General features: G+C 43.7%; 1 protein-coding gene and 1 long non-coding RNA gene across 4 annotated transcripts in view; one reads left to right on the top strand and one right to left on the bottom strand.

The window, feature by feature from the left end:
• The window catches only part of TAPT1 (transmembrane anterior posterior transformation 1), a 56811-nt gene extending 55191 nt beyond the window's left edge, over nucleotides 1-1620 (bottom strand). The window contains exon 1 of one of the 2 annotated variants that reach the window (XM_086747053.1): nucleotides 1284-1620. In XM_086747053.1, coding sequence (XP_086603179.1) covers nucleotides 1284-1605 — 322 coding nt within the window. In that variant the 5' untranslated portion in view covers nucleotides 1606-1620. The remainder of the gene's footprint in view (nucleotides 1-1283) is intronic. The other variant, XM_086747054.1, reaches the window with a different exon arrangement.
• Nucleotides 1621-4254: 2634 nt separating this feature from the next.
• On the top strand, nucleotides 4255-21533 carry LOC147601011 (uncharacterized). Of its 2 annotated transcripts, XR_015258469.1 has the most exons (6): nucleotides 4255-4804; nucleotides 7865-8007; nucleotides 15093-15241; nucleotides 15570-16240; nucleotides 18569-18657; nucleotides 20786-21533. It is a non-coding gene; the product is annotated as an uncharacterized LOC147601011 (long non-coding RNA). The 2 variants fall into 2 exon arrangements; XR_015258470.1 differs by lacking the exon at nucleotides 15570-16240.
• The last annotated feature ends 969 nt before the right edge of the window (nucleotides 21534-22502 follow it).

The following is a 22502-nucleotide window of genomic DNA, read 5'->3' as shown; positions in this document are numbered from 1 at the left end:
TCAGAAATGGACATAGCACCCCCCAAGCTTAGAAAGAAAGCAACGAATTGTTGACAGATTATTTAAATTAAATCCTAATTCCTATTTTCTCCTTCTGTTTGGCAAGACCTGTCACATTCAAGCCAAGGGGCAGAAAGCCTGGAAATTTGAACACCACTTTGAGCACTTTCCAGATTTTCAGCAAGCCACTCAATTAAGAATATGGTGCTAATAAAGGTATTTATAACCTTATCAAGAATAAGTCAACTCTGCCACTAAGTGACAATTTGTTTAAAAAAGGTAGGGCTAAGTTAAAAAATTACTTTGCAGATACCTGAAATAACCAGTTCAAGTGTAAATGTAAATACAGCTGCAGATTGATAGCAAAGGCTATCATTTTCCCTTGTTTTTCCCTATAAAATCCTCTTCTAGTAATCCGCATACAACTTCAAGGTTATAACAGCACCGTTACTTTCAGGAGCAGAGGTAAAAACTATCGGACTCATGGCTATGTGTATGTAACAAGAAATGTTAAGACAACAAAGCGCTTCTCGTACTTCAGCAAGAAAGTTAAGCGAGCCCGCAGCCTTCCCGGCCCGTGGGGCTCAGAGAAGCCATGACCCAGGTCTGGACCACTCTGCTCCCGTCAGAAACCCCTGTGCAGTTGCTCACTGCAGTCACTCCTTGGCAGGTATCAAGCCGAACAACTTTTCGATTTCAACTTCAGCGTGTAACGCTTAGCTGGACGGTGCCCCTGTTGTTAAACAACCTCCTGACCGTGACCAGCTAACGTGCTGCGTGACAGGGCACAGGGACTTCACTGCCCCCATCCCTTCCTGAACACGCTCGTGTGGAAAGCGGGGACACCACCAGGCACGCTGAGGGCTCTGTGTCACTGACACGGGCGGGCTCGCTGATTAAAACTTAAGGGCAGAGGGAGAAGCGGCAGCGCAGCCGGTGGGGAAGCTCCCCGCCCGCCGGAGCGGCTGAACGAGGCCGCTCCTCAGGCCCGCCAGGTCCCGGCGCACTTTTCGAAGTCTCTCGCCAAAGTTCGGACAGGCGGGCGGCCCCGGCGCCCTCCGCCCCGCCTCAGGCACCGGCCCCGGCCCCTCGGGCGCGCCGGGCTGGGCAGCGCTGCGAGAAGCCAGCGCTGGCGGCGCGCCCCGGAGGCGCCGCCCGCCCCTGGGAACACCGCCACGGCCACCCCGGTCATCCGTGGAGACCAACCCAGCCCGCGGACCCCGTGGCCCTTCACCCGCCCCGGCCTGCGGGACGAGGCCTCTCTCCCCGCCGCCGCCCCTCACCCGAGAGGCTCCGCTTCTTCTTCCTGCCCCGGTCGCTCTCGTAGAAGCCCAGCGTCTCGGTTCGCTGCTGCGGAGACGGCTGCCCCGAGCCGGCGGAAGGCGGCCGCGGCTCGCTGCTCCCCCAGAGAGTTTGCGGCTCCCCCCGGCCGCTATCCTGCTGCTCCAGGGCGCCTCCGCGCCGCCCGTCCCCGCCGCTGCCCGGCGCGGCGGCGGAGGCGGCGGCGTCGGCAACGCCGGCCATGTTCGCCGCCAGCAGCGCCGCCCGCTCCGCGCCCGCTGCCCCCGAGCCGCGCGCCGCGCCGCGCCCCTGCCGGTGACTCATCACCGCGCGACAGCGGCACGGCCCGACCGCCGCGCGCGAGTGCCCAGCGCGGGGGGCGGGGGCGAAGCCGGCGCGGCGCCATCTTGGTGTCGCTGTTAACCCCTTGGGTGCCGGCAGCCCCGCTAGCGACCTCGCCTCGTCTCAGCAGCTTCCTCTGCCCGGCCTGGAAGCTTGCTCTGGCTTTATCAGTACTGCTGGGCGCAAATACAGATATTTGTGTTAGGGGAGAGATCTAGCAGGCCCTCTGCCGTTATCATAAGAACTGTATGTAATGATCAGGGTTTCACCTGCCACACAGGCTGCAGGACGGTAGTTCAAAACAGTTGCAAATAAGGTGATTAATCTACCCTGCGCCATGCAAATAAAGACCTTGTTCAAAAGGGGAAAGTGAGAGGTGAATTATTAACTCTAAAGCCAACAGGATTTCAATGTGTGTAGCATGTGTGGGACTACGCCGGGCATTTGAGGACACAGGCTTGCGCTCCCCGGATTTGGTTTGTGTAGCTGTTCCTGCAAGAGGCCTCTGGAAGGAGTCACGGCTGCCAAGCCCACCTGCGAAGGACGGGTCCTGTTGCAGCCACGTGGCTCGCCCAGAGCTCGGAAGGCCCCACTGGGCACCGGAGGGCACACGCCAGTGCTGGCGGAGACTGCATAGGCCAGCAAGCCTCGCCAGTCCGAGATCCAGGGTCTGAAATCCTGTGGTTCGTGAAGTGCTGAGGCTGGAAATGCTGTTAGTTACTGGCAGCATGATACTTGTCAGAGGCCGTACTAATGAAAAATGTTCCTATCTCAAAGTGCTTATAATTTAGATGAGATTAAACAAAGCTATAAGAAGCAGGGAGCTCAAGGTAATAGCAAAGCACTTGTTTGCAGGGAGAATTCACATGGGCATGAGGACAAAATACCTGGCCTGAATTTCAAGGACAAGATCTCCTTGACATTCAGTTCTCATGTTCTTATCATGCATTCAAAGGCCAGATTCAGTCAGCTTAATATTTAGCCGCTTCTCCTGGGAAAACAAAGAGTGCTTTATTCTTTCTTTGGAAGGCCACAGTAGTCTTCCTCTATAACTCTTAACTTAGTTGTACAGTTGTTTCAAAGAGCATTTCAGGCTTTGGATAGACTAGAAGTGCCCACTTCCATTGCCATTAGTGATTCTAAATGCCAAAAATCCAGTAGGGTTAATCCAAGTCTTGGTATTTTCAGGCAAAAGAGCACTTGTTTCAGGCACTCATATAATAACTCATATAATAAGAGTATCATGCAGGGAGCTAACAGTGATAGCTACTACGCATTGTCAGTCTGGGCTTCCTTCTCCCATCTTTCCTCCGCAGATGTAAAAAGCAGTTGGAAAAACAGGATGCAGAACAAACAGTTCCAAAAAGAGCTGAAGAATTCCCTCAGCTGGAGTGCTGTTGCCATCCTTGCAAAGTTACATGACGCCTTGAGAGAAATTCTTCTCTGCTTCCGACTGTGTATAAAAGCTATATCCATTCATAAGATGCATTGCATGATATTTAAGGACAACAAATTGTCACAACCTTGTTATCAGTCTTACCCAAATGAAGGTGTTTGCAGCAGCAGGCATCATCTAACAACCAGGTATGTTCTTCCTTCAGGGCCACTGAGAAGCTATCTAATGAGTTGCCAGCACAACTGTTGCTGTTGTGACAGCACATCCATCTTCTATTCAGGGGTTGACCCAAGATTACCTTGCTTAGTTTACAAGATCTTCGCATTTTCCACTTGAAGTAGTTCAGCTGAAGGCGCAATAGTAGTATGACTGCAATATGATTCAGCTAAGAATTTGCTCTTATTTTTGATACTTCAAAAGCACATTGAGCAGCTCCCCTCGGGTTTCTACCCACAGTCTTTCGGTATGGTTTTTCTGTACTGTACATCCAGTTTGTAACCTGTCATTGACCAGAATTTTAATCCATTCTTTTTCACATGCAGATGTGTGTATTTCAACTATTACATGTAATATTTTAGCACAGTGGCCACTTCCAGAAGGTCAACCCAACTGCAGCAAAATCCGGTCTTTAGATATTTGAGTCCTTGAACTAGCCAAGTCGGAGGGGAAAAGTTGTTTAGTGAATGATGTTAGCAGTGTTGATATAGGAAGCAGTGGTTCATTACGATATCGGCTTTTGGGAGTTATCTGGGACCATCTGCTGTTTGGACACAAGAAGCTGTATTTTGTTGCTTTCCAAAGCTTATCTGCTATGAGACACGCTACGGAGTGACTCCGCAGCATGTTGGAATCCACTTTGCAGTTTCACAACCATTCACCATTTTTTTTTTCCTGCAGCGATTTTCTTAGAGCAAGACGCAGCCCTGTCTGTGTTGCTACAGCTGGAGTTTCACTTTTTTCCCTAAGAGATAATTAGCAGATGTTGGGGAAAGGGAGGATTGTTTCAAAATAATGACTTTCTCCAAGGAGGAAAAGCAGTGTCATTCATACAACAGGGTGGCTGTGCAGTGAATACAGACTGGGAATTAAGAGCTACTTTAATTTTATTAGAAATGTCAGCACTGCTGATCTTTGGGGCTTTGCGCATGTTACTTCATTTTTTGCCTTAAATTTTCTATACGTATACTACAGTAATGTTTATCTACCTGTAATGTATCTTATACATAATCATCACAGAGGGATTTTTGCTAATTTGGTATCAAAAAAGTTTATTCTGGCACTGTCAAATATTAAACCTTCTATAGTGTGTCCAGCTCAGTTGTGCTTTAATCCCTGAGTACTCATTGCTGCAACTACTCTATCTCCTGGTGAGGATGGTCTTTTTCTAAAGAACATTTTTACACGGTCTAAAATTCCTCTTTTTTCATAATGTAATTTTTTTTTCTCTGTAAGACCCAACAAAAGATCATTAAGAAGAGGACTCAGAAAATGGATCATCATTTTTTATAGTGCTTTTTGCTGGCAGAACTTTGTTGTGTTTTCAGACTTTGCCATCTATGTCATTTACGTCCACCAGCTCAGATATCCCCTCTTAACGTAGATGGTCTACCAGTGAAGTGTCCTAAAAAGAGGTCAATTAAGATCTTCTATTTAGAGAGCAATATAAACCTGGAAAAATCTATCAACAAAATTATATCTCATATGAAATGTAAATTTTGGACATAGGAAATACGAAAGAAGCCTTGAGAGAAGTGTTAGAAACTCAGTGTACTGTACCAAGCAGAGGTAAGTGAAACTGGAGAATATATTAACTAGCAATAAAGAAGAGGCAGGTGTTAAAATGTTGATAATAACAATGCAATGCTCACAGCTGTACGAAACAGTTATGAGTAACTCATAACTATATGGAAACATCTAAACATCTGGTAGCTGTCTTCCGTTGTAAGCTTTTGGTCAGTGAGGCTTAAACTTCTTTATACTTTGCAGTATCATTCAAAAAAGACTAGATACTAAAAACGTATGGTTTAATGGTTTAGTTTCTTGCGTCTTCTGCAAGAATTTTGTTGATTTATAGTCTTTGATGTGGTTTACAATCATTCTTCATTTTTAAAAATGTCATTACTGAGTACACCTTCTGAGAGAAGGCAAGTCAACAAAACTCACTATGAATTCAAAGTGCAATAATGCTTAATTTTTTCCACAATAAAACATTTTTGGGCCATTTTATAATGTAAAGAAGTTGTTTTGTATTGGGTTTGTGACTTTTAATTAATCAATCCACTTAGTATGTGGGTGCATATTCATTCTACTACTAAAGGCAATGCATCTCTTAGCAACAACTGATATTAACAAACTTAGTTCTAAATCTTTCAGAGCCACAGCTGTCATATATTTGCAAGGTACAAAAGTATTGGTTGGAAGTATAATCTAATTCTGTCTCAGTCAGTTCTGTTTGGTAGCTGAAGTTAAAAATATCTGTTTACGCCCACAGGAGACAAATCATATAAAGATTCTTTCCTCCATTTTATGTTCAACATCTAAGCAGCACATGGATTTTTGCATAGGATAATCTTCACATATGAAAAATAATCAGTATAAGAAATTGTTTTATAGACACTAGCACCCTACATATTTAACTTTTTTTTTTTCTTACCTCAGTATAAAATCTACGATGCTGGAGTTTACCATATTTTTTCCTGAGCTGTAGGGTCACTAAAAATTAGGTTGACTCCTAGGTGAGCTAAGGGCATTACTCAACATCAGCATGTCCTTGAATAGTGTAAGTACAAGTCGTGTTATGCAATACCACAGTACTTGAAAGTCGGGTTTGACTTCTCACTGGTACATTTCCATTATTTGTTTGCTTTGGATACTGTATTATATAGCTCAGGAGCTGCTGCACAGTTAAAATCAATGGTACTTTCCAGTGACAGCATGATTTTCCACACCTACCATTTTTGAAATTTTTTTAAGAAATAATTCTTTTCAGATACCTTTATGTGGCATCTTATCCTGGGACTATAGTTCAAGGAGGAGTGAGGGCATTCAGTATTACAGGTTTTTAAAAACATGCTCACATTATCTTAAAAATAAATTTCATAGTATTCTTTGATTTTTGTTAAGACTTCTAGGAGTTCCCTAGCATAATATTTTTGTAGCTCTTTTCCTATGAGACATCTCGAATGTCATTATCAAGGCAATACTTTTCCTATGATTGTCAGTGACAGTTTTTTCCTGTCTGTGTTCTGATCTCCATTTCTTAGTCTCAAGGTTTCTTCAGGACTTATATCTTGAGCAAAATACCACAACTAATACTTAAACTGTTGCTTCTATTGGAGCGCAGATACCTGAACCTCTGACACCTATTATGTAAGAAAAGCAGCAAATGATCTTTTCAACATCAACATAACTGAACTCAGTGATATATAGGACATTTCCCCACATTTGAAAGTAAAGTAGCAGGGAGATTCCTAAATTTCTTAAATTCCAAGTTGCTTTGTTACAATCTTTATCCTAAAGTGCTGAAAGAAAGCTTTTGAAATCTCTTTCCTCTTTTTTTTCCTTGTGAGTTTTCAGTCATACCAAACCCAAGTGGAGATTAAAATCTCTGTTATAAGAATCATTAGCAATCAGAGTTGCTGTAAACAGTCCTGCTGATTTTAATAAGTTGAAAACCTCAGCTCAGCAAGAGCATTTCTATTATGATAAAGTATGCAAATATATACATACATACAAGCTTTGTGCCTAAAATTAGATTGTGAGATCTCTAGATAGGATCTTAAGTCTCTCACTTCTGGAAAGCATCTCTGCTCAGGAAAGAACTCAAATGTGTTAGATTTAAACATAAGGGTAAGTGCTTTCCTGATTTTAGGCAGTAAAAATGTGTTCTTCAGAAATGTTGAGCCTCCTGTAGGACTAAGTGAATCAGTTAAGGGGTTAGTTTAGCCTCCTCATTCTGAAAATCATGGCTCATTTTGTAATTATAGTTGCACATGAAAAACATGAACCATAGCAGGCATAGAAAAGGAAATGTGTTGCTTATAAATGTATAGCTAATGGCTCTGAGACCAAACCTTCAGTCATTGTAAGTCACAATAAAGCCATGACCTTCAGTAGATCAATGCAGTTTTCCTGAGGTTGGGATTGGTTTTGAATTACTCAAAGTCTGAAAGAAGAATATTTTATTGTTTAATTTGATTGTTATTTCCTATTTAAACAATGCTGTAATAGGTACAGATCACCTAACCCACTGTGCACAGTGTAATAAAGGTGAAAAACCTTGTGTAGAACTGCTCTTCATGAACACAGATGTTGTTTTTATATATATAAAAACACACAAATGTTTATTTACGTGTACATGACAACAGAATAATGAAATCAAGATGAGCTTTGGGGGCTAAGTGTTGTTTTAACATTAGAAATGTTCTCAAATAATCCAGTCTCTTTCAGGCAAGGGTTCAGTGCTACACATTTTAGTAATTGTCATCCCTTGAGGTTGGTTTTTGCTTTAGTTATGAGTTTTGTTTTTAACTCTTACAATCCAATTGTCAAGTGTGACAACAGCATTTGGATCAAATTCAGCTTTGATTTAATTCCAGTAACGCCAACGTAGTCTGCATGATCTTTTATGTGGTAGTGTGCAGACGTAGTTTTTGATGTATTCACAGTCTGCGTCTATCAATATATCAAGTTGTGTCTGTCAATAGCACAGTTACAACATCAAGGGAGTGATTTCTTATGTCATGCACCAAAGGTCTTCTATAGTAGCAAGATGAGATAAGAATATATTGTCAACTGGAACTCAAAATTTCCCATCCTTTTTTTTGCTCGTTTTATATACTGAAGCAGGCAATTTTAATTTGGCACGCTCCTTAAAAATCCAATTACCATTTGGAACTCCAGGAGGATTGCTGTACCTTGATGAGTTCCAAGATGCACTGGAATATGTTTGGGATTGCTCTTTCAGACTTGGCAGATCATAAAGAAAGGTACTTACACTGGAAATACCTGATATTCCTGCAAAGTAACCCTACCTGCCCTACATTTGCATTAACTAGCAGAGCATTAAGTAAACATGTTTTTCCTTTCCATTTTCAAATTATAATTGTTGTAAGATCCTGTACTTTACAACAAGTTATATGCACCAAAGCCCTACTATGAGTTGACAGAAGTCATGGAGGGACATCAAGAGTAAAAGCTGAGATTCTGTCTGTCAGCCAGAGTTCACATTTGGAATATCAGAAGATAGGTGTTGGGGAAGCTATCAACTGGTTAAAGAATCTGGCAATTTAATTGAAACAATATGAAATAGATTCCTTTTTGGAAAATGTTATGAAAGCACATTTTCAAACACAGTCAGCTGACTAAGAAAAAGTCCTGTAAATGACGTCTCTTAACGCCGTTACGTTTAAAGTACTGTCACCATTTCTGCTACTGACATTTACTGTGGAGTACTAGATTAACTTCTAACTCAGCCTTAAGAATATATGCTTCTTTACAATCTAATAGCTTGATTTGGCCTACAAAACTTGCACAGGTGTGCAGTGATGTTCATGTGTTTGTTTAGAGTAGCTGCACACAGAAATGCTTGTTCACATAACCAAGTACCCATACATTCTACAGAGAAGTTTATAAGCAAGAAGAACCCTAGACAAGCAGTTACCCAGCCCGATTGCACAAAGATGACTCCCATGCATATGGATATTTTTGTGGGCATTAGTCAGCTGCTTAGTTGTGATAACTTGATCCAAAGTCTGACTCTGAAGTTATTTTAGTGACCAGGATGCACTATTTTAGTTCTGTGTTATAAATCCCTATAATATAATTGCTGACAGAACCTTTAGCACAGCATTGCTAGCAGATCATTTATGATCATTATGATCTGCTAGCAGATCATTTGTTCATTCAACCCAGGAATAAATGCTTGATACGTAAATTTTCGTAACTGCAGTCCTTCCCAGTTAGGACGACCCCTTTCCAAATGACTGGAAGTTAGATGACTCATTCCCTCCTTTGTATATTCCCAGCTGGCACATTCAGTTCCCTCCCAGTACTCCTGTATTTCACAATCTGTAACAATCATTCTTGCCTTTCCTTAAGTGAGATTGTTTTAAACGAAATCAGAATTATCAATTAAAATAAGAACAGTTGAATGTCTGAGCGTTGCCCCTTGCATGAATGCAGAGCTATCATCTTAACCTCAAGCAGCATACTTTATGGTAATGTATAAAGCACACCTTTAATAGAAATATTTCATATTTCTGGTAAGATTGTTAAATTATATGTCTGATATGTCTGCAGAACAGAAGCATACGTTTAAATTAGAGTCCATGATATGGGCAAGCAAGACTAATAAAGCAATACCTGAGAATTAACAGGAAAAAAAAAAGGTTCAGAGAACAACTGTGTCTTTTGATTTACTCTTTCCTACTCATAGCATGTTCCTGGCTTCTAATGCTGTGAGTTAAGATTGCTCGTGGTGCCAATTCACTCTTTTTTTCTACAGTGTATCTCCATGGCAGATCTCATTCTCACCTCCTTAGCCGTGTTTGTCTCATGTCCTCAGTAGCCAAATTTTTAAAACTTTGCCTGAACTTTATTGTTGGCCTTTTAGACCCGTAGCCCAAGTGGAGTGAGCAGGTGTAATGCCTGGCTGAATCAGCCGCACGGTCAGCATCATAATGTCCTGAAGGCACAGCCAGGAGCTCAGTGTTTCACTCTGGAAAATAACTGATGTTCTAGTAGAGAGGAGCACCCTCCCATTTGTTTGCAATGACAGCTCAAATGCTGTGATGCTAGAAGATACCTGTTTTAGGAAGTTAAGGAACAGACTGAGATTGATCCTGAGCCAGCTCTTTTTTTTTTGTGCGGGAAAGCCTGATTTCTGTAGGCTTTCAAAGAAGTAGTTGAGCAGGTAATTCGGCACTGAGAAGGTGAGAGCACTGATGAGTCTTAATGGGCAGTTGGAGGTGACAAGCAGTTTTGCAAGGGAGCCACTTGTATTTAGAATTTTAGATCTGGGTTGAGGAGTCTCATTTTAGACACACAGGATTAAAAATTGTAGTTTAAATTCAGGAGTGGGTTAACAACTGAATTTCTCTTGTGGGAAATAGATTTTCAGGTTGGGAACAGCTCTAACACTTAGGCAGTTTTCCCATTTACTAAGTATAGCTATTCATTTTAATTTGCATAAAGAACATGGATATGTAACTCCCCAATTACTTTAAAAGCAATATTTCAACTGATACAGCAAAGTAATTAGTTCAATGAGGAAATGATGTTATATAGTGGAAAGAGTGATTTGCCAAGGATCAAATTGTTGACATTTGAATACAACTAGAAATGAAATGCACAGAACAAAAAGTAGGCTTAGTAAAAAGCCATCTCATCAATTTGGAACAAATGAAAAGCATGCCTGCTTCTCAGCCAGAGGGTCTAAGGAAAGGATTTATTTGCAGTAGAAAACTTAAAAATGACCATTTATAACATGAGGAGAATGAACAGTTTATGATTAAAGCATGGGAAATCTATGTGCTTCTTTTGTTATTCCAGAAGTAGAATCATTATTTCTATAGCACTTTTTTTTTTTTGCTATATATAAAATGAGGATACTATTACATATGCCACCTTTTCACAGAACTGTGATACTTGATTCAGCAACATCTGTTAATCTCTGAAATCCTCTAACAGGAAATAGAACAGGAAGGCAAATACCGTAACTTTGATTTACATCTGGATTTCCTTTGCTTGATTGTTGCAGTTGTTTATCTGCTGTCATGTAAATTCATAGCTTCTCCCCTACAAATAAAGCACAACAAGATTTTGCTTCAAGAATTTTCCTGTCTAAACTGAAAATTTTAATAATAACAAATCAAGTGATAACAGTGAAAAATGAGTGAGCTACAAGGGAATAAAGAATGTAGGTGTGAGATGTAACAAAACGGTTACTACTTTATACTTATTTTATTAGTTCATCTGAGTAACAAAGGGAAAAGACAACGTGCTTCTTACAAGAAAGGTTTTCTTTCTCAGTACAAGATGAATGTAAATGTTGCTGATGTAACAGGTAAATGTAGTATTATTCAAATTGTCCAAAGCACATTGACTTTCAGTTATTCTTGAAAATTATAGTGGTTTTAAATCTTTTTATCAACACAAGCTTGGATTTAAAATACATAGGCCCCACATGAAAATTTTATTTTTGTGTTTTTCCTAGAATCATATAAATAGCTACAATAAATTGACAAGAATCATTAATTCCTGTTCTAATTAAAGGAAATGGTGGTATCTAAGATAATTCATATAAGTGTTGGATAAACAGTTAGAATTAAGCTAGTAAGGGTTCATTTTGTCCCCTAGAGATTGTGTAATCATGCATGCCAGAAATAACTATATAAAAATAAAAGAACTGCTGAAAAGCATAGGGACTGTCTCCACAACGGAAGTTCAATCAATACAGGGTACTTTTAGCAGTATATACCTATGCTACACAATGATTTCCAATAGAAAATGAAGAGATAATATTCAGAATTGCATTGGTGAAGATTCAGTTCTATGGAAAGGATTAACCTTCATTCTTTCGGACATGAACCAAATTTTAAGTGATACAAGTTAGAAAAATCTGGCTATAGGAACCCTTTTTATTCCAGCCTGGTATGCTTCAAGATTTCTTGCTCTTTCCTCCTAAGAAATCCCATTTTTAAAAAGGGTAACAAGGAAGAGCTGGGCAACTACAGGCCAGTCAGCCTCACCTCTGTGCCTGGCAAGGTCATGGAGCAGATTCTCCTGGAAACCATGCTAAGGCACATGGAGAGCAAGGAGGTGGTTGGTGACAGCCAACATGGCTTCACCAAGGGCAGATCATGCCTGACCAATTTGGTGGCCTTCTATGACGGGGTGACAGCATCGATGGACAAGGGACAAGCAACGGATATCATCTACCTGGATGTTCTGGTTTTGTTTAATGGGGGGGGGGGCCTAAGGTGCTAGCTTCTGTAGGAAACTGCTAGAAGTCGCTCCCCTTTGTTCAGTGGACTTGGCCGGGCCTAGGGCAGACCTGCTGCTGGCCAAGGCTGAGCCAATTGGTAGCAGAATGTTCCGTGATAATGCCTCTGTGATAACATATTTAAGACAGGGAAAACAGAAAAAAAAAGAGAAGATGTGAAGAAGCTGAGTGGGGGCAGAGGCAGAGAGGGGGAGGCGCAGGCCTCATGGGCCTTGCAGGCCTCACCCTCTGGCCTCTCGCCAGGCAGCTGACTGGGCCTGACTTGGCCCAGCCTGGCTGCAAGAAGTGGAGAGGAGATGAGATGGATGATGTAAAGAGATTCTGAGAGGCATATGCCAGCCTGTTGTGAAGAACTTTTCTTGTGAGAGGAATGGCTGCAGATGCCAAGGTCAGTGAAGAAGGAGGGGGAGGAGTAATGCGGGTCCTGGCCAAGATTCCCCTGCAGCCTGTGGTGACGGCCATGGTGGAGCAGGTTGTCCCCCTGCATCCCATGGAGGTCCACGGAGGAGCAGAGATCCACTTGGACCCCATGAAGGACCCCACACCGGGGGAGGTGGATGCCTGAAGGACGCTGTGGCCTGTGGAGAGCCTGCTGGGGCAGCCATTATGGAGAGACTGCACGCTGTGGAAGAGATGACCCACGCCGGAGAGGTTTCAGGAAGGACTGTGGCGTATGGGTGGGACCCCACAACAGAGCAGGGGAGGAATGTGAGGAATTCTTCCCTCGATCATGAAGCAGCGATGTAAAACAACGTGTGATGAACTGACTGCAACCACCATTCCCTCTTCCCCCCTGTGCCGCTCGGGGGGGGGAAGGTAGTAGAGATAATGTTAAGCTCAGGAAGAGGGAGGGGTGGGGGGAGGTTTTCTTTTTCTCTGTCTTATTATCCTGCTAGTTTTAGTAATAAATGAATAGTTTTCCCCAAGTCGAGTCTGTTTTTCCCATAACAGTAACTTTAAGGATTTTCTCCCTGTCCTTATCTCAAACCTCGAGCCGCTTTTCTTATATGATCTCCCCCTATTCTCTCGGAGGGTGGGGGGAGTGAGAGAGAGACTGAACTACAGGCTGAACTACGACACTGGCCTTGTGCAAAGCTTTTGACACTGTCCCGCACGACATCCTTCTCTCTAAACTAGAGAGGCATGAGTTTGATGGCCGGACCACTCAGTGGATAAGGAGTTGGCTGAATGGCCACACTCAGAGTGGTGTTCAACGGCTCGATGTCCAGGTGGAGACCGGTCATGAGTGGCGTCCTTCAGGGGTCTGTGTTGGCCCCGACCCTGTTCAATATCTTTGTTGGCGACATGGACAGTGTAATAGAGTGCACCCTCAGCAAGTTCGCCGATGACACCAAGCTGTGTGGTGTTGTCGACACACTGGAAGGGAGGGATGCCATCCAGAGGGACCTTGACAGGCTGGAGAGGTGGGCCCGTGCCAACCTCATGAAGTTCAACAAGGCCAAGTGCAAGGTCCTGCACCTGGGTCATGGCAATCCCAGGCACAAATACAGGCTGGGCGGAGAATGGATTGAGAGCAGCCCTGAGGAGAAGGACTTGGGAGTGCTGGTGGACGAGAAGCTCAACATGAGCCAGCAATGCGCCCTTGCAGCCCAGAAGGCCAGCTGCATCCTGGGCTGCATCAAGACGAGCGTGACCAGCAGGTCGAAGGAGGTGATTCTGCCCTTCTTCTCTGCTCTGGTGAGACCCCACCTGGAGTCCTGTGTCCAGTTCTGGAGCCCCCAACATAAGAAGAACGTGGACCAGTTGGAGAAGGTCCAGAGGAGGGCCACAAATATTATCAGAGGGCTGGAGCACCTCTCTTATGAGGACAGGCTGAGAGAGTTGGGGCTGTTCAGCCTGGAGAAGAGGAAGGTCTGGGGAGACCTGATAACGGTCTTCCAGTACCTCAAGGGGGCCTACAGGAAAGATGGGGAGAGACTGTTCAGTAGGGCCTGTTGTGATAGGACGAAGGGTAATGGTTTTAAAATAGAGGGAGGTAGATTTAGATTGGATATTAGGAAAAAATTTTTTACAATGCAAGTTGTAGAACAGTGGCACAGGTTGCCCAGGGAGGTGGTGGATGCCCCATCCCTGGAAACATTCAAAGCCAGGCTGGATGAGGCTCTGAGTAACCTGATCTGGTTGGAGATGTCCCTGCTTATTTCAGGGGAGTTGGACTAGATGACCTTTGAAGGTCCCTTCCAACCCTAACCATTCCATAATTCTATAAATCAGCTGAGGTTGACGGTAGGGTGCTGGAGACAGGGTACTGCCTCATCGTAAGCAGAGGTGTCATCAGCTGTGGCAATTCTTACCTATATATCCAAAACATGGAGAGATGTTACGAATGCCAGTATGATGGGTCTTTTAAGGACCACACAATGAGCAGTTACCAGTAATTGATGAGACAGGAGAAGAATTCTCCACTTAAACACAAAAAGTGACTATGTGCTCCCTTTCCACGTTTGCACTCCTGTGAATGAGCTGGGCCAAGTAGGGGACTGGCTCTGGCACACCTCAGCCCTCTGCTGTCTTCTGATTTTGCCACTTTTGCAGCTTAAACAAAATTAGCACAGAAGGATGTCAAGCTAACAGAGATTATTCATGTCTTGCTCACTGGTGGACACCGATCTCTACCTCAAGCTGCCGTCGTAATCCGGACCAAAATGGAGGCAATACCAAGGCATCTTGAGTTCATCTGGGCTTCTGCTTCCGTGTGGTCTCGGTGGCTTTCTTTGCATCAGCAGTCAGAAAGGGAAGGTTGCTTCTGGGTCTCTCACCCAGCCACTCACCTTTTCCTAATTTGTAAGTTCTGAATTTATGCTGTTTTGAAGGAAAAAAGAGTGCAGAGATGGATCACTTTGATGAAGAAATTCCATTAAGTTTGGGTATACTTTCTCTGTATGGGTATTTTGGAAATATTAGTGATGTAGACTACTGAATCTGTGTGCTTGTGATAATGACAACAAGCCAGCAATCTATATTCACATTAAGTGATTAACATCTTTAGTAATAATAGAAAGCATTGTGAATTGTGGAAACAATGAACAAATATATTTTTTATTCTAGAGGCTTGCCACAGCTAGGTTTACAAAGAACAACTGCAAGGCAAAACCAAAAGGCCTCTCAAAATACCTGGGTTCAGCTGGTGGTATCGACAGACCGAGTCTGCCCACTGCTTGCAGAGGTTGCTGCGAGATGTGTCAAAGCATTCTTGGGTGAGTATTTGGAGTAGGAGAGAAATACACTCTGGGTAGTCTATCGTCCTGCATATGTCTCGGCTCCTGCAAATTCTAGGGGGACAATGAGGGACAAGTTATGGGAGACATTTGGACTAGGCCAGTGTACTCCAGGGGCTGCACACACTTGTGCCAGCATAGATCCTTTTAGCTCTCTGTTGACCTTGGAGACGTTCAGATCAGAACTCCGTTCACTGCTCTGTATTACTGATGCATCCAGTCTTGTATTTGTGAGTAATTCTTTCATTTTTAAAAATGCATCTTTCACTGCACTGTAATTTTTATTTTTAATGTGGACTTCTATCAGATCTATATAGTTGCTGTTGAAGAGTTCTTGCCAGCAGCTGAATTATCACACTCTGTGCTGTAATTCTGACCTGGATGTAAATTGATTGCGGTTGTCTGCTTGTAAGTACAATTACTTTTTGAAAGACTAACTATGAAGAAAATCCAAAGGTAACTAGATTCTTAAAGAAAGGCCTGGAATTATGTAGGAAAATGTGAAATTAAAAGGTGATTATGCTTCTTGAAAATACGTAATAAATTTAGCACCAGAGGTAAGTGTTTTTGGCACTGGTAAACTCAAAATTTTATAGTATAGAATCAAACTGAAATTCAACTGATACACATAAGCAACAAATACAATGTATGAGTAATCTTTTATTCTATGCTGCCATCTTGTGACTATAAATGTGACCTGCTGGCATATGATAGCTAGAATATCAAGCCTTTAACTACGATCTGTACAGTTCAGTAAAAACATTTTATTGAAATACTCTTCTTGTTCTTACATCGTCAATACATACTGAACCAATAGCAGGGAAAGAACAGCAATATTTCTGCTAATGCAGTCATCAGTGAGGAGTCCTAAGCTCGGCCATTGTGGACAGGAAGGTTACACAGTAAAGTCATTGCCCAGGAATGTTTCTGAGAAGGAAACTTCTCTTCTGTAAGCTTCTATTAAATCAATTCTTGCCTGTGAGTAAACAGATCTACCAGCCCTTCTTCACACTCAGTAGAACCCCCAACATAAGAAAGACATGGACCAGTTGGAGCAGGTCCAGAGGAGAGCCACAAAGATGATCAGAGGGCTGGAGCACCTCTCCTGTGAGGACAGGCTGAGAGAGCTGGGGTTGTTCAGCCTGGAGAAGAGAAGGCTCTGGGACAACCTTACAGCAGCCTTGCAGTACCTCAAGGGGGCTACAGGAAAGATGGGGAGAAACTCTTTTGCAGGGCCTGTTGTGATAAGACAAGGGGTAATAGTTTTAAAATACAGGGAGGTAGATTCAGACTGCATGTAAGGAAGAAATTTTTACAATGAAGGTAGTGGAACACTGGAATGGGTTGCCCAGGGAGGTGGTGGAAGCCCCATCCCTGGAAACATTCAAGGCCAGGTTGGATGAGGCTCTGAGCAACCTGATCTAGTCGGGGATGTCCCTGCTCCTTGCAGGGGGGTTGGACTAGATGACCTTTGAAGGTCCTTTCCAACCCTAACCACTCTATGATTCTATGAAAATACCAACTTAGCTTTTCTATCCCTATGGGAAAGCAACATGAAACAACAGTCAGCCTGTGAGTTCCCTCTCCTCTCTATAACATAAAGGAAAAGACATTTAGCTTGGGATATGTCGTAGTTCAGCCCCGATCGGACCAGACTACGCAGTCTCTCTCTCACTCCCCCCACCTTCTGAGAGAACAGGGAGAGAAAATATAAGGAAAAACGGCTCGAGGTTTGAGATAAGGACAGGGAGAAATCCTTAAAGTTACCGTCACGGGCAAAACAGACTCGACTTGGGGAAAACTATTCATTTATTACTACAAACAGCAGGATAATGAGACAGAGAACAAGATAACCTCCATCCACCCCTCCCTCTTCCCAAGCTTAACATTATCTCTACTACCTCCCCCTCCCGAGCGGCACGGGGGGGGGAAAGGGAATGGGGGTCGTGGTCAGTTCATCACGCGTTGTTTTACGCCGCTGCTTCATGGTTGGGGGAAGAACTCCTCACATTCCTCCCCTGCTCTGTTGTGGGGTCCCTCCCACGGGCCACAGTCCTTCGTGGAACTGCTCCGGCGTGGGTCATCTCTTCCACGGGTGCAGTCTCTCCAGAACAGCTGTCCCAGAGGGCCCTCCACGGGCCACAGCTGCCTTCAGGCATCCACCTCCCCCGGTACGGGGTCCTTCACGGGCTCCAAGTGGATCTCTGCCCCTCCGTGGACCTCCATGGGCTGCAGGGGGACAACCTGCTCCACCATGGTCGTCACCACAGGCTGCAGGGGAATCTTGGCCAGGACCCGCATTACTCCTCCCCCTCCTTCTGAACTGACCTTGGCGTCTGCAGCCGTTCCTCACAACAGGCTGGTCCTGGTAGATGTCTCTCAGGATCTTTTTTACATCTTATTCACTTCTCATCTCCTCTCCACTTCTTGCAGCCGGGCTGGACCAAGTCGGGCCCAGTCGGCTGCCTGGCGAGAGGCCAGAGGGTGAGGCCTGCAAGGCCCATGAGGCCTGCGCCTCCCCCTCTGCACCTCTGCCCCTGCTCAGCTTCTTCACATCTTCTCTCCTCTCTTTTTTTTTCTGTTTTCCCATTCTTAAATACGTTATCGCAGAGGCGTTATCACGAGACATTCTGCTACCAATAGGCTCGGCCTTGGCCAGCAGTGGGTCCGCCCTAGGCCTGGCCGAGTCCACTGAACAAAGGGGAGCGACTTCTAGCAGTTTCCTACAGAAGCTACCACCTTAGGCCCCCCCCCACTAAACAAAACCACGACAGGATAAAATTCAAGATTGAATAAGAAGATGTTAGAGCTTTATATCCTGCTGTTCCCATAGCTTGGCTTTGAGGAGCCTATTGAAGATGAGTGAAGGAGAGCCAGTAGAGAAGGTGGCTCTTAGCTGCCAAACAGACAGTAAGGTAGGCAATAACATGCACTGTATCACTAGCACAAAGCAGAGCCAGTCTGGAAAGCCTCAGGTTTTGGTGATGCTAGTCAGGATGAAGTTTTGCACATGAAGGCACACTAGCTTACATTAATGGGTAGATGTTCATGTCTGACACTTACAATGCACCATAGTGCAGAAACCAACTTTCAAAGCTGGAGGACATATTGAATAGCAGTAACTAAAAAAATCTTAGAGTGGAATTTGTTATGCAAATATAATCCAATCTGTTACAGAGCATAAATGGTCCAGGAATGAATTTAGCCTAAAATCAGTGAGATTCTGAAATGGCCATGTAGGAGAGCAAAGGAAACTTGGCTAGTAATAGGATGAATCCTGTTAAAGTTGTTGAAAATGTTTTTAAGACCAGTTGCTGGCCAGAATTCAGGGGATTGCTTCTAGTCCAGTCCAGTGTTTGCTGCAGTTAATGAGACACCAATTTTTGAAAGCTGTCGTAGTTCAGCCCCGATCGGGACCAGACTACGCAGTCTCTCTCTCACTCCCCCCACCCTCCGAGAGAATAGGGAGAGATAATATAAGGAAAAACGGCTCGAGGTTTGAGATAAGGACAGGGAGAAACCCTTAAAGTTACCATTACAGGCAAAACAGACTCGACTTGGGGAAAACTATTCATCTGTTACTACAAACAGCAGGATAATGAGACAGAGAACAAGATAACCTCCCTCCACCCCTCCCTCTTCCCAAGCTTAACATTATCTCTACTACCTTCTTCCCGCCCCGAGCGGCACAGGGGGGAAGAGGGAATGGGGGTTGCGGTCAGTTCATCATACGTTGTTTTACGCTGCTGCTTCATGGTCGGGGGAAGAACTCCTCACATTCCTCCCCTGCTCTGTTGTGGGGTCCCACCCCTATGCCACAGTCCTTCCTGAAACTGCTCCGGTGTGGGTCATCTCTTCCACGGAGTGCAGTCTCTCCAGAATGGCTGCCCCAGTGGGCCCTCCACGGGCCACAGCGTCCTTCAGGCATCCACCTCCCCCGGTGTGGGGTCCTTCATGGGGTCCAAGTGGGTCTCTGCTCCTCCGTGGACCTCCATGGGCTGCAGGGGGACAGCCTGCTCCACCATGGTTGTCACCACGGGCTGCAGGGGAATCTTGGCCAGGACCTGCATTACTTCTCCCCCTCCTTCTGAACTGACCTTGGCGTCTGCAGCCATTCCTCACAACAGGCTGGCAGACGCCTCTCAGGATCTTTTTTACATCTTATTCACTTCTCATCTCCTCTTCACTTCTTGCAGCCGGGCCGGACCAATTTGGGCCCAGTCTGCTGCCTGACGAGAGACCAGAGGGTGAGGCCTGCAGGGCCCATGAGGCCTGCGCCTCCCCCTCTGCGCCTCTGCCCCTGCTCAGCTTCTTCACATCTTCTCTTCTCTCTTTTTTTTTCTGTTTTCCCCTTCTTAAATACGTTATCGCAGAGGCGTTATCACGGGACATTCTGCTACCAATCGGTTCCGCCTTGGCCAGCAGCAGGTCCGCCCTAGGCCGGGCCGAGTCCACTGAACAAAGGGGAGCGACTTCTAGCAGTTTCCTACAGAAGCTAGCACCTTAGCCCCCCCCCCAAACAAAACCACAACAAAAGCTCAGGTAAGAATTTTATTTACATGAAGAAATGGAAAGTGCTGTGTCTTAACAAAATAACCTAAAAAAAAAATCCCACCAAAGAGAGCTTGAAGGACATAAGGTTTCATGCACAGAGACGAAACCACTTGCTATCAGGAAAGTAAATGGAAGAGAGATGGAAGACCTGAATAGACAACCGAGACCTATGTTTTACCCAGGCTGACTTGAAACTGGCAGATTCAATGGGTCGTTCAAGACCATTGAGCCTAAGTGTGCCTAAATTTATCTCTAATTATCACTGATGAAGCCTGGCAGATTCACTCTTTCCCAGGGAATTGCACCTGTAGTGAGGAGGAGGAACAGATGGTCAAAAGAATTTGCAGTGTGCAGCTCCAGTTTGGAAGTTTGCATAGGGAAGGGTGAGAAGTCCAGCTCAGACTACTCCATGTTATTGAAATGGTTTAAGTATTTTCTATTTTAATTTGTTCATCTTCAGTTTTGTTCAAAGAGTACATGATCACTGTGAATTAAGAAATAACATTATTTAGAAACTAGGTGGAGCTGTTTGTTTAGCGCATGCAGTGGGTTTGATATGTTGCACTCTGTGTGCAGAATAAACTGCATGGTTTATGTACATAGATGATGAATGTATCTCCCCTATTTCATGATGCATACATTTGATAAAATTCAATGGATGCAATGATACAGTTTGTGATGGATCTGAGAGCTGACATAGAGTGACAGTTCTTTTTGTGTTAAAAGGTGTTTTCAGACAACTTGAAGAGGGCAGTGGCAATCAGTTAAGTGATTAACAGAGACAGAGACTGCATTGGAGATTGACTGGTGAGGAAAGTCTTAAAAGGAGGCAGATGCTGCAATAACAGGTATTTTGAAATTATTGCGTTGTAGCACAGGAATATTTAAGGTTACTGTAGGAGAAGTGTGGCATTTAGCAGATCGTTTGAATATTCTGCTGGATGTAAATAAATACACTGCCATTCACAGATGCTCAGAAAGAAAACAGCATGGTGGAGATTGAAGAGGAGTGGCAAAGACAGAAAATTAATCTCTTGAACCTATATATGCCATGATGCTCCTGCTTTCTTGAGGTTTGCTTTGACAAATGCTGCCAGCATAATCTGCTTTATTTGAACAGCAGTAAGCTGGTGGTGAAACACACAGCCCAGACACCATCTACGTCCTAAATCTCTTTTCTAAACCTACTTTATAGTTAGGAGGTAAAACTATGTGGCAAGAAAGCTGAGTTGAGTACCTTTTAATATGGCCTCGTGGCCCTGACACTTCTCCTTCACCCTGTACTGTTCCCCAGGGAGCTCTGCATGCCTCCTTAATTCTGCACCTTATAGATATCTCAAGAGTCCAGTCACACAGAAGGGTGACATGTAAGTTGCAGCTGTCTCCAAAATCCTGACTTCTCTACATCTGCTTCTGGAGTTCTCTGCATCTTTGGCAAAGCAAGGCTCTGCTGCTGGATGTGCTACACCTTGGAAGAACTGGGAAGCTTTTGCCTCTGGTGCTTCCATAACAGCTTGAGCTCATGGGCCTGTATTTGACTTACTCAGTGCAACTACTGGTTTTACAAAAATAAATAAAATCATATGGGGCTTATATTTGGCGGTGGGACTTTGTGACTAATTCAGTCACCAAAACAGGGCAACCTTGGCAAAGTAATATGCCAAAGTAATATTTATCAGCCATGATGTTGCAAATAAATTGAGGATTTTCTAATGTATTACAGTCTGTTGTTTAGTGTGGAGAGGTTAAGCTTATTCCAGTTTTTAAAGACCACAAACGTTGATGATATTGCTTAATAGCTGGTTGAATACTCATAGTTAAGGCTGACAGCATTCTGGTAAAAGACCTGAGAATTCAATTAGAATTATTTGATTGGATCATACAGTCTTTTTGTCCCACTGTTTTCTTTCTCTTGACTTTATGAAATAAGTGTAATTTGTTAAAATTATATTTTCTCTCAACTTTGCTGAAAGTTTGCAATGCTTGCAATACTGACCAGTGACTCATTTAACAGAGGAGGCTGCTCTGCTTTTTATACCTCTCTCAAGTTAAAAACTTGGAAAGAGCTTTCATTTCTGCTTGTGTTTGCCTTTCTGTAAAGCTTACTTCCATAACCTAAAGTTTGCCTAAAGTCTTCTCTTACTTGTTACTGCAGCTCCCTTCTCCATAACTCAGAGCTTTTGTCCACTTTTTGTAAGTATAGTCAGTCTATATACTTCTTTCCCTTTCTAAAGTAATCTTTTAAAGTCAGTTATCACTTTCCTTTCTCCTTTGCTGACTTAATGCTGCTTCATTTATGTTCTCTTTACCATATCAGTTTGCAAGAGGCAAATAATTTTTTTTTTTTTTACTCCATACAATCCATCACACACTATCTCCTTTGCCCAGATTCAGGGAGGTCAGCAAATAAATACTTTTTGTGAGATTCCCATCTTCTGCTCAACTTTCATTAAAACTAAAGAGGTAATGCCCTCAACATTAGGGTTAAGAGGAAGAGCATGTGAATAGGAATGAAGTCCAAAGACTTTTCTCTGATGAGAAAATGGCCAGCTAAGTATGCTCATATAGTAAGCATGTCAATACAGTAATATATGAATGTGTTTTCATCCACCCAGAATTAGGATTGTTCTTCCCTAGGTTAGAATATGTTGCCTGAATACAACACAAGTCAATCAGAGGTAATGCA

This window comes from Chlamydotis macqueenii, chromosome 4, assembly GCF_036417535.1.
Source record: "Chlamydotis macqueenii isolate bChlMac1 chromosome 4, bChlMac1.mat, whole genome shotgun sequence".
NCBI classification, from domain to species: domain Eukaryota; kingdom Metazoa; phylum Chordata; class Aves; order Otidiformes; family Otididae; genus Chlamydotis; species Chlamydotis macqueenii.
This window is presented reverse-complemented; position numbering and strand designations above follow the sequence as displayed.